Source organism: Punctularia strigosozonata, assembly GCF_000264995.1.
Source record: "Punctularia strigosozonata HHB-11173 SS5 unplaced genomic scaffold PUNSTscaffold_9, whole genome shotgun sequence".
Classification (NCBI taxonomy): domain Eukaryota; kingdom Fungi; phylum Basidiomycota; class Agaricomycetes; order Corticiales; family Punctulariaceae; genus Punctularia; species Punctularia strigosozonata.
Window position 1 is genome coordinate 542324 of NW_006767441.1, and position 10839 is coordinate 553162.

The window sequence follows — 10839 nt, forward strand, 5'->3', positions numbered from 1 at the left end:
GGAGGGAAGTGGCGGTAGTCGGGGTCGTGCAGGTCGCCCCGGTGGTCGACGTAAACCTCGCGCGTGGGCGAATGGGAAAGCGACGACGACGCGCCAGAAGAATACGATGAGCTCGCGACGGGGCCAGGGAGGTAGGCCGGGTCGAGCAACCGAGAAATGTCGGAACGCTTGGAGGAGGGCGCGTACTGCCCCTCCTTGTGGTGCGAGCCACCGGAGGGCCAGCGGACGAGCTCGAGTGAGTGGCGGGTCATGGGGGAGGAGGGAGGAGGAGTGGGTCTCGGAGAAAACTGGGGGGTAGTTATGGGTGGCTGGGAACCCAGAAAGGATTAGCCTGGGGAGGTTTGCTACGCGAGGCAAGGTGTTTTACTGCCGAAGTGTGACAGTGAGACGCGCGGTCACACGCTGGGACGGTGTGCGTATGCTACAGCAGCGGACAGGGGGAGGGGATGGCGATCCGCATCGCACCGTCAGCCGGCGGTTTATATACAGCTATCCACTACGGTCGCCCTTGCGAGAGCTCCGAATCAGCCGGGCTGAAAGGGCAAGAGAAGCCTGCGGCGATGAATCATGAAAGACTCCCAGATTACACTATCGCCTACTTCCTGCGTCAGCCTCGGCCCACCCGCACGAACACGATGCAGATAGATATCTTTCCGAACCAGCAAGATTTCCCCGCATGCCGATGACCTCTATCATCCTCCTGCCGTCCAGATATCATCCGCCTGCGGAGTTGATTTGCGTAATCCCCCCGTAACCTCATCATCCGCGCGCAGTGCGTCACGTTGGCGCTCCTCAGATACCAGGACGCCATCCTATTCAGCTACTGTGTCCGACGATGCATCTCGAATATACCGTATGACCGGCCGGGGATGCCCCGGCGGGCACATGCGTGAGCCCATCGTTCCGTGGGCGTCGCAACACCCACCCTCGCGACCTGAACCTACGCAAAAGTCGCCCGAATCCAGCCAGAAACTCACGCTGCGCGCGGTCACAAGCCGTCCCCGTCCCCACCATAAGCCCGTAACGCACATGCCCGTCCGTATTTTCGACAACGCGGTCGCGTTGCGCACGCTGGCAGTGAACACAGCAAAATCTTCTGCAGGCGTGTTTGCCTGCACCCATGCTTCTGCGAGCACCTTTGACGCTATGTGCTCTCTCCTCGGCCCGTTCGCGCGCCCCGCCTGCCTCTGTGCGGGATGCTGGACACTCGGAGCTGGCCCGAAAAGACCATGCCTGCCCCTGTACACGCGCCTGACCGAACGTCACGGTCTGCGTCACATGCCTGCCTTTTGCGGTATCCTGTGGGTTTTGCGCCTCCTCGTGGGCGAATGCCTGCTCTATGTGGCAGTTTTCGTGGGTCGCCCGCTCGGGATTGGTGTGCACCCGACGCCAGCTTCTCATTCGCTAGCCCCTCCTGTCCTTCCCGGGTTGGCCTCACCAACGCCCGGCAACACTATCCCCGCTTTGCATCGGCACGGTGCGTAAACCATCGGGATAACGTCGCGCTCCTGCTTGCCCCGAGAGCTTGTCCTCCCATTCAGATGGCCAATCATAGCAGCACGTACATATTGCACCTCCAACTCTGACCCTGACTCATCCGAGCGCGCGCCTTGCGAGGCTGAATAACAGGGTTCGAAGATGCCTTTGTCCCGCCTCGCCCTTCATAGGAGCTGCTTGCGCGATCATATGTGACTCAGACCACCGGATCTTGCTAATCAGGCTTCCATCTAAAGCTGCTGTATGCAGGTACCCCGCAAGCTCATAATTGTGGTCTCCTCATGCGTGCCTCATTAGCACAGCCGTTCATCCGTCCCATCTCGCACCTCCGAGGGAGGAGGAGACAGAAGCACGGATCCCGGATCGTGTCGCACAGCCACATCTACCCATCGGCCCATCTCATCTTATCCTATCTTACCTTGTCCCCTTGGCTTATGCGCATGGGTCTACAGCCCATTCCGTGGTCATCGGAAAGGGATCGATTTGCTTCTTGACCACCTTCAGGCTACCTCACGGTACAAATGTACGCGTCTTATTGCCCGCAGCAGCCCTCTCTGAAAGACCTTTACCAATCAGCATACATGGACAGGAAGATGAAATGTCAGCAGAGCATTAGGAAGACTGCAACGGATCCCGTTTGTCTCCGCTCAAGATTCACTTACCTTCTCTCTTTCCCATCAGTTACTTCTTTGCCAGCACACTTGCCACCGCATCGGGACTCTCACCGCCACGGGTTTGTACGCCGGAGGGCTTGACTTGACCGTCTTGCCCGGTGAACGTTATGTCCACTTGCGGCCAAGCGGTGAACTCCGGCAACTCACGGGCCTTCGCCTCTATCCGATGCGAAATGACTGCAGCGCTGCGGTCCTCGTGCAACACATCTCGAGGATTATCCAGCACCATCTATGCTTTATCCGTGCAAGATCATCGGAAGGGATTTATTCTACACCTTCCTCGGATGAACCGACGTTCATCCGGTACGAGGCATCGCCACAGATACGTGATCAGCGTCGGATATTGGTGGCATACTTCGGCGTAACTCAGAAAGCCTACGCTGTCATCGGTGCTTCCGCCTGATGGATATCGTGGTTCTACCATGTCTCGATAGGGGCCATCTAATCTTATTGTTCAAGTCGGCAGCTGCATCCGTCCCCGGCGGGGGCGTATTATCCATCGACAGGGAACATCCTACTCGGGAATTGCCTGCCAGGTTGGCTTCAGCTGTCCGATCTCTGCGCGGATCCGGCAACAACTCCCTGATCCACGCATGGTGCTCAACCCCCTAGGGCTAGAGCTTCGCGCAACGGCAGGCCGTGGTCAGCGCCGCTGTATTACCTCTCTATCACCTACACTCATGGTCTAGCTCCCCTTGACCCACCATCCCGATCACCCGAACCGGAACGCTTTGCATGCGTGGCGTGTACCCCGACTCGCCGAAATCTTGCCCATCGACCCGTTACCACCAGCACGACTACGCCGAGTCTAATGCTTACGGACCCAACATCTGGACTCGGAGTACCGCTTTTCGGTCCTGGGAGTCGCATCGATGCTGATCCGGCAACTCTTACCCCTACCATCCTCATCGTGCTACGCATGAAGGGTCCCAAACGCAATCTCCCCGCGGAGATGTCAGGTACAGCAGCTCAAGTACGCATATCATATTTACGTCGTCTTCGATACGGGCACGTTGTCCGAGGGCAAAGGAACGCAGCAACACCCACTGAAATCCATATGGTGGCATCGAGACTGCCGAAAGACACCGATAGAGGAATGCTGCTCTCACTGTCTCGGAATGCATACGCGTCGTCGGGCTGCGTGCATCACAGTGTGACACTGCGCTTTGACCATATTCGGCAAGAAAGGTGATCCGTTACGTCACGACGGAGGATGCAACCTGTCGCGACCTCCGGCTGGTCACTGCAACCACGCAACAAGCTTCGCATCTCCACTCCATGGACTACGCTGTATTGAGCAAGACTGCTAGACAGCTACATCTCCGCGCTTGGTATTATCACTGGGAGCTTATCGAGTCAATTCTACACGGAGGCAAGCCCCGACGGGCTTCTCGATGCCACGCGTCGCGCCACGACTCGAATTTTTACGACTTTTTGCACCTCGTTTCGCAGTGCGTGCCCTGTTATGCCCTTGTCGCTTCTATATTGAGGAACTCGGCGCATTGACTCCCTTGCCTTCGAGTATGATCGGGCGTGGAGAGTCGTACGATTTCCGACGTGTCGCTCGGTCCCATGACACAAGTGGGCGTCGGATGCGGCAGCGTATGGGCCCTGGCATGGTGTAATCGGGGTGGAGCTCGAAGCCAGCACGTTACGGGGAGCCCTCGTTGAACAGGGCCTCTCGGAGACTGTTGCGTGCCTTGACTTCCGTCCGAGGATTTGACTGACATGCAAAACGCAGGGCTCTGCCATGCCCGGGAGGCGTGCGCCGGCTGGTTTGGGAAGATGGGTTACTCATCCACCAGAGACTGCGAATCTAGAGGTATCTTTCGCCCCCCCCCCCCCCGCGCGTAGATTGCACATTTACCGACCTTAGGTGCATTATGGGCTCCGCTAGCGTCAGCACCGGGTCTGGTTCACGACAGGTCCCAGTTGTTATTTGCTCTCGATGCCCCTGGTGATGCCGACTCAATGTTTCAGGCAATGTCGGTATTTCGGCTATCTCGGATTGATGCCAAACTCTTTGTCCAGCACGCTTGGTCGCACTGCGTTTTTCTGGCAGCAGTCCAGCTGACTGCCACCGCCCTGCTCGGCCTCTCAGTCTACTGTACTCTGGAGCACACCAGCTCTGATGAATCGTGTACGACCCCAGCAGCTATAGTCCAACACGGAGATCGCATCGCCTTCGAGAACTAGGAGCTTTTGGGTATTATCATAGCGTAACTGAATGCCCAATGATTTATCTTTGCCATTGACGCGCGACCGTGGACCACTGGTTGAGCACCATCGCCCGGCGTTCAACGTTTAGCGGATGCAAGCGTAACGCCCATTTCGGACGCCGGAACGTCGATCAGGTACGTCAATATTGTGGATATAAATGTCATCATCATCTTCATTGGCTCCTGCAAGACTTTTAATTTTTCGTTTCAAATGTCTCTGACATTGCTGACTTCCGGTGTCTTACTGTACAAGTGCAGTCGCCGAAACGTCCGGTCTCCGCTGCAAAATCAACCTGCCGCCGCTACCGCCGGATGACGTCAGCCGGTGCATGTCGCCCGCCGACCGCTGCGTTTGGACACCCGCAGGCCATATAACTGGTGCGGCTTACAGATCCTTCCTAGTCGACCTGCAGTCAAGAATATGCGTGTCCACTCTACTTTACAAACTGCCTGTCTCGCTGCGCTTCTGTCCTATCCTACTTCCGCCTCTATCACCAAATTTCAGCAGGCAGAGCTCAAGAACTTAATCGTCAAGAGGAGCTACGAGAAATTTTACGCTCGTGCTAATGCAACCGACGGCCAAACATCCTATGCTCCCGCGACGAACCAGTCCTGTCCCTTTCCGTCCGATCATGATTACATACGACCAGCTACCTCTCTTTCGACGAACGAAACGACGTACATCGAAGGGCGATTGAATAATGCCAAGGACTCACTCAAAACGTTCTTCACCAACGCCAACTTCACCCTGGACAATTTGGATGACTTGCTTAGCAACACCAATACGGTGCCTCGCGTTGCAATCGCCATTTCCGGAGGCGGTTACCGAGCTATGTTGCACGGATCAGGGGGCATCAGCGCTTTGGACTCGCGGAACGATTCATCTGTCGCTGGTTTACTGCAAAGCAGTATATACATGGCCGGATTGAGCGGCGGCAGCTGGGCTGTTACTGTAAGACCTGCAATTTTGCCCATAATATTTTATATTTTCTGATGCATGAGCTCCAGAGTTTTGCTGCGTCGGACATGGCATCGCCTTACTACCTCGAGAGCAATGTTTGGAACATGGAAGATAGCCTTGTAGCTCCATCTGGGTATGAAACATTCACTCTGAAATACTCGCAGTCCTAATGCCATCAAAAGGATTGTCAACGCTGCAGAGTATTATTCGGACGTTGTCGCCGATGTGCTCGATAAGATACACGCTGGATTTGACACGAGCATTACAGACCTGTGGGCGCGAGCTCTCAGCTATCACTTATTGTTAGTAACTCGGTCATTTCACAAGCTTGAATGCTGAAACAGAGCCAAATCTCAGCGATAGTAATGTCTATCCCGATCATGCTGCCACGACTACTTTCGGCGGTGCCATCCGTAACACGAGTACCTTTCGGGCTCAGCAAATGCCATATCCTATCATTGTCGCGCTCGAGCGAGAGCCAGGGCAACTCATCGTAGGACAGAATGCCTCAATCTTCACGTTCGACCCGTACGAATTTGGCTCATTCGAGCCACTGGGCGGGAACGGATTAGGCGCTACAACTGGTGCATTTGTACCCATTGACCAAGTTGGGACCAAATTCAATGACGGCAAGGTTGCCGAGAACCAATGCGTCTCTGGTTTCGAGTATGCGAAGCATCAATCGAATATCACTTGTAAAGCTCACTTGGTTTTACCCTAGTAATATCGGTTTCACGGTTGCAACCTCAGCCACAATCTTCAATGAAGCGTTGATCGAACTGACCGACGATGGCTCAACGTCTGGTGTCATCCAGTCGGCGCTGAAGGACGCCATCGAAGAGGTGGGGCTTGTTTCTCTGCAGGACACAGAACGCGCTTTCTTACGTCTCGTTTAGATCCTAGGTAGCCTCTCCGCGAGCAACAATGACATCGCCCCATAGTCTGTTTTCCTCTCAATCATAGAGGGCGAATGACGAACAGCTCATCTCGTCTATAGCCCGAACCCGTGGTACGGGTATCTTCCACAACAAAACGATATTGCAGGCAATCAGTCGATCAGTAAGTCGCGACCCTCCCAGATGGGCTCTTATCTGATCACGCAAACCAGGTCTTGTCGATGGAGGAGAGGCTTTGGACAATATCCCGTAAGTCCTGAGTATTAACATCAAGCCGGATGTGTACCGACTAGTTGATTGAATAGTCTATGGCCGCTTCTGAACCCCGATCGTCAAGTAGACTTCGTCATGGCGTAAGTGGTCGCTAAGTTACGGATGGTTCCGGTGCTCACTGACCGCCCGGTAGGTACGATTCCTCGGCAGACACCGATTACAGCTATCCCAACGGGTGCGTCGCTTGTCTCTAGTGTCTGTGGTTTGTTAATCGAGTCACCCCAGAACTGCCATGATTGCGACTTGTGCGTTGATAAGCGTTGATAAGGTCGCAATATACCTTCACCATCATAGCTGACCTGTGCCCCAGGGAACCGCACGATGTATAATTCACAGAAGTACTCAATGCCGAACGTGCCCACCAATTCGAATTCTTGGGTTAACCTCGGGTAGGTTGATATAAATCCTCGTTGCAGCTCGGTATAACATACATCCAGACTCAACTCTCGTCCAACATTCTTCGGCTGCAACGCGTCCGACGTGACTAACTATAATGCTTCGGCGAACTGGACTGCCCCCATTATCGGTGACCATGATCTTATAAGGCTGCCAACCTTAGTGTTGACGCGGCTGACTAGCGTACATCCCTTCATGGCCATGGTCCTACTTTGCGAACACCTCGACCTACAAACTGTCCTATGAGCACAGCGAGTCACTTGGTGCTCTCAACAACGCATTTCATAGCACGACTCTGAACGACACGGTTCGCGGAATTTGATGTGTCATGGCGTACACGGCTTACAGGGCTAACACAGGTTTCCGATTGGCCTAAGTGCCTCGCGTGCGCTGTGGTGAAACGCAGCGTCGAAAGGTCGGGTCTTAGCCACAGCGATCAATGTCAAGAATGCTACAATACATGGTGTTGGAATGGGACAACAAACGATACCCAGCCGTCCACATACGAACCATTCCTCGGAAGGTAAGTGATTGTTCGATATATGGATCCGGTGTTTTGTTCACTTTGCCTACTCCAGCCTGCCTAAATTCGTGGCGGACATCACAAATCAATCACAGTACACTCGTAAGTCTGGTTAGGATGAATCTTCGAAATCGGTCATAACGGGATTATCGCAGCAAACACCGTGTTCCCAAACAGCAGTACAGGATCGCAGTCGTCAAAGAGCCCTGCAATCTCAACATACGATGCTTCGCATCCACTTTTCACTTGGACTGCTGTGGCGGCTACGCTCCTGGGGACGCTCTTGTCATGATAACCAAGAAGATTGACATTGTAACGCTGCCGCATGCTTCAGGATAATAGCGTTAGATTACTCGTGAAAGCTCGTATAGTTTGTAGAACACCCTAATTGCATAGTAGAGCGGGTCCCTATAACCGTATCTAACCATGAATTATAACAGCCACGATGGACCTTCGAACACCGGAAAATGTAGAAGCATCCTCAGCGAAGGCGTTGCCATGATTTGGCAATCTCATCGATCTCTGATTTCCCGGCTGACTATGGTACATGTTATAACAGCACTGTGTACGATCACTTGAAAAACCGAACCCCGGGGGAGGGGCGGCAGCTACGAATCGCGGGCTTGCGGGCATGCAGAAAAGCTTCCGGAGCATCACGATGGGCTGACATTCTTGAGGAGGGACATGCGCAGGGGCATGTGAGCTCCCTGTGTTCCCGCAACGGTTGGGAACTGTATAGGGTCTGTGAGTATTCGAGCGGTTGGATCGCGTAAATTAGCGTGACGCACTATTATACCCCCCATCTTCCATGCGATCTCTTCTTTGGGTAGAGAAAACGCGAAACGCTCAAGTAGCAGAGCAAGTACTACCTCTGCGATTGTTCTGTCAGCGATCTCAATACAAACCTGAGCAACAGACGCACTCATTTCAAGCAGGGAGAACTTGAACCCGATGCAAGAGAATGCGCCTCCACCGAAAGTCATCCTAAGTAGTCCATTTTCAGCATTCGCCTGATCGTACACGATAAGGCCTGCGCACATGTTGGAGTAAATCCCGGGTACGTGCGCCTCGAGCAGCTGGGCGGGCAAAGGGTTGAGGAATCTCTCAGGTTTCCATTCATGGGCATCCTCGCCCCAGTACTCTTTCGAGCGGTTAATATTCCGAAGGCTCACAACAACAGTCGTTCCGCGCGGGACGGCGATTTCGTGCAGTAGAAAGCCATCCGCGGATGTGATCGGTTTGAGAAGAGGGAGGACCATGTCTTTCGTAGCCCTTACGAACCTTGTCAGTGAAGGATTCTTCATCAGGACATGAACTGCGCTTACGTGCGGAACAGCGTCGGAACCGGGGCATACCTACGTGATACGGCATTAGATCTGCAAGCTGGGTCAAGAGTAATGAATCGGACAATCTGAGTGTCTCCCTAATCACGGAATCCATATACTTCGTGCACAGTGAACATATTGATGGGATCTGATGTGGTTTGGACATACCGGCAGTGCGTCGAGCTCCTCATACATGAGTTCATGACCCTGAGCCTGGCGAGCCTTGAGTATCTCATCGCGCATCTTCTGCTGCACGTCGGGATGCTCCGAGAGCAGATGGAGTATACGGGATAACGCATTGGTAGTCGCTGTTAAACATCGATCGGCGATCGTTGGCAAATTTCATCGCGACAAACTCACTATCAGTGGCAGCGAAGACCAAGGTTGACATCTGAGCAATGACCTCCGACTCCGGTAATCGATCATTCTCGTCCGCTTCCAGATTGGCTTTTAGCTTAAGAGCATCGTCAGCTCCCGTGTCATACTCGGCGAGGAGTGCGGTCCTCTCACAAGAATGGACATGATGTCTTTGCCCCTTCCAATCTGCTGCATGACGGCTTCGTCGCCCCTCTGTAGTGCTTCCTTCTTGGCATTGTACACTTCGCGGCTCGCCTTCTCCAGAGCCTCGGTCACGTAGCGCAGACGCTGAACACGCTTGATCGGGATATACGGCACGATTCGTTTGAACAGCGAAGGGGTATTGAGCGCCGTGAAGTAGGGAACTAGTTCCCGAAGCCGGCCGGATGTGGAGAGAACAGGGCTAGGAAGTTAGGAACACTGCATAAGTATTGAACTCCCGAACGGTGAGACTTCAAGCAACGCACACCAAGGCCTTAATCGCGTCAGCATAATGGTTGCTGGTTTCTTCGGTCAAGGGATCAAACGAGTACCCAAGACCAGCCTGTGGAATATGGTCAGGCTAGCTTCCATGCAAATGTGAGTGCATACCCGTCCGACGAGTTCCATCGCAGTTCTTGTCATCCATACCAGGATATCGACTTCCCGCTCTCCCCCGACCAGCTGAGAAGTCAGCGCGTCGCATAACTTGAACTAACCTAAGCCAAAGCGCCATGACTTTTGTAGGAACGGGTGACCGACCTGATGACAGACGTCGTAGAACTGGGGAATCATGTATTTCATATGTGCCATGGAGAAGACAGGGTTCATCAGTTTGCGCTGGCGTTTATGGTTATGTCCTGTGAAGATGATCAGCTTCTGGACAATCTGGTTGTCGAAGCATTGTACCGTAAGTGGACAGGAGGCCTCGACCGAAAACGAGCGCGCTTATTCTGTTCCATGCGTCAGCACGAGTGTAACGCCAGGCATACGCTTTATTGACTCTGTGCTCGAAGAAATCGTTAAGAGTTTCGTAGTTCCGATAGTTGATTCACCCTAACTCACCAGTTCTATCCAAGGCCTTGGTGTAAACATATTGATCCTACGCGTACACGTGCCTTATTACGAACGTGTCAACATAGTTCAAGGTTTTTACTAACCTTGACTAAGATGTTGTACAGTGCCAAGGGGTCAGAGACGTAGAGGCGTCGACTCTGATGTCCGCGTTAGCGATGGGCGAGTGCGGATAGTCGACGGGTCACGGTACACGTACGGCAAATGGGCCCCAAATCTTGGCAGCGCCCGGGTATTCCTCGCTGAGGCGGCGATGAATTTCCCAGCCATCGATGTTGGTGATCTCATCCACGTTTCCTAAGGACATTGGTGAGCTTGGACACCGTGTATATGAAAGATTGGTCGATACCTCGCAACAAAGAAGGATTGGGTGGACCGCGTAGCTTGTCCAGCGGCGACCGCGCCATAAAGCGTGAGAGGAGCTTCAGCAAGCCCACCGCAGCTATCACCGAGCAAGCTGTTAGTACAGGCGATGGCATCGTGGTGTCCAGCACGATATGAGTGGATCGTCGAAGTTCTAGTGGAGAACGAGGGCGGCGATCTTTTATAGCTGCGATCGGAAGCGGTGGTCGCGTAAGACCCATAGTCGAACGGCATGATTGTCCCGGACTGAAGACAAGCAAGATATGACGAAGAGCTGCTCTCCGTGGGGAGAGAGAAGCCGC

The 10839-nt window shown here is 53.7% G+C and overlaps 4 protein-coding genes across 4 annotated transcripts in view; 2 read left to right on the forward strand and 2 right to left on the reverse strand.

Moving 5' to 3' along the window:
- Window positions 1-397, reverse strand: part of PUNSTDRAFT_53512 (uncharacterized protein) — a 2538-nt gene extending 2141 nt beyond the window's left edge. Inside the window, exon 1 of the mRNA XM_007385344.1 lies at window positions 292-397. The gene's annotated coding sequence lies outside the window, so the exon portion shown is untranslated. The remainder of the gene's footprint in view (window positions 1-291) is intronic.
- A 1513-nt stretch (window positions 398-1910) lies between these two features.
- PUNSTDRAFT_121324 (uncharacterized protein) lies at window positions 1911-3063 on the forward strand. Its single transcript, XM_007385345.1, has 3 exons — window positions 1911-2020; window positions 2087-2132; window positions 2194-3063. Coding segments are annotated over exons 1-3 (429 nt in total). The 5' UTR covers window positions 1911-2018; the 3' UTR covers window positions 2575-3063.
- Window positions 3064-4811: 1748 nt separating this feature from the next.
- PUNSTDRAFT_144669 (uncharacterized protein) lies at window positions 4812-7555 on the forward strand (the record flags this gene model as incomplete). The annotated part of the gene is made up of 16 exons (XM_007385346.1): window positions 4812-5342; window positions 5399-5484; window positions 5534-5653; window positions 5709-6017; window positions 6073-6193; window positions 6248-6291; window positions 6349-6410; window positions 6460-6496; window positions 6553-6600; window positions 6654-6695; window positions 6746-6765; window positions 6831-6909; window positions 6958-7046; window positions 7099-7223; window positions 7276-7439; window positions 7495-7555. The coding sequence occupies 16 exons, from the start codon at window positions 4812-4814 to the stop codon at window positions 7553-7555; spliced, it is 1938 nt and encodes a 645-aa protein (XP_007385408.1).
- Window positions 7556-8092: 537 nt separating this feature from the next.
- On the reverse strand, window positions 8093-10653 carry PUNSTDRAFT_70531 (cytochrome P450; the record flags this gene model as incomplete). The annotated part of the gene is made up of 17 exons (XM_007385347.1): window positions 8093-8170; window positions 8228-8310; window positions 8362-8423; window positions 8478-8711; window positions 8765-8794; window positions 8848-8882; window positions 8933-9072; window positions 9125-9218; window positions 9275-9524; window positions 9589-9665; window positions 9713-9808; window positions 9863-9960; window positions 10010-10047; window positions 10156-10202; window positions 10261-10314; window positions 10374-10471; window positions 10524-10653. 17 exons carry the CDS (start codon window positions 10651-10653, stop codon window positions 8093-8095), a joined length of 1644 nt encoding a protein of 547 aa, XP_007385409.1.
- Window positions 10654-10839: the final 186 nt, after the last annotated feature.

Bases quoted from the DNA above. Each gene is read 5' to 3' on its own strand.
- PUNSTDRAFT_121324 (XM_007385345.1), top strand. The intron at 2,133-2,193 runs GTTTGTCTCCGC...CTTCTTTGCCAG, and splicing joins GGAAGACTGCAACGGATCCC to CACACTTGCCACCGCATCGG.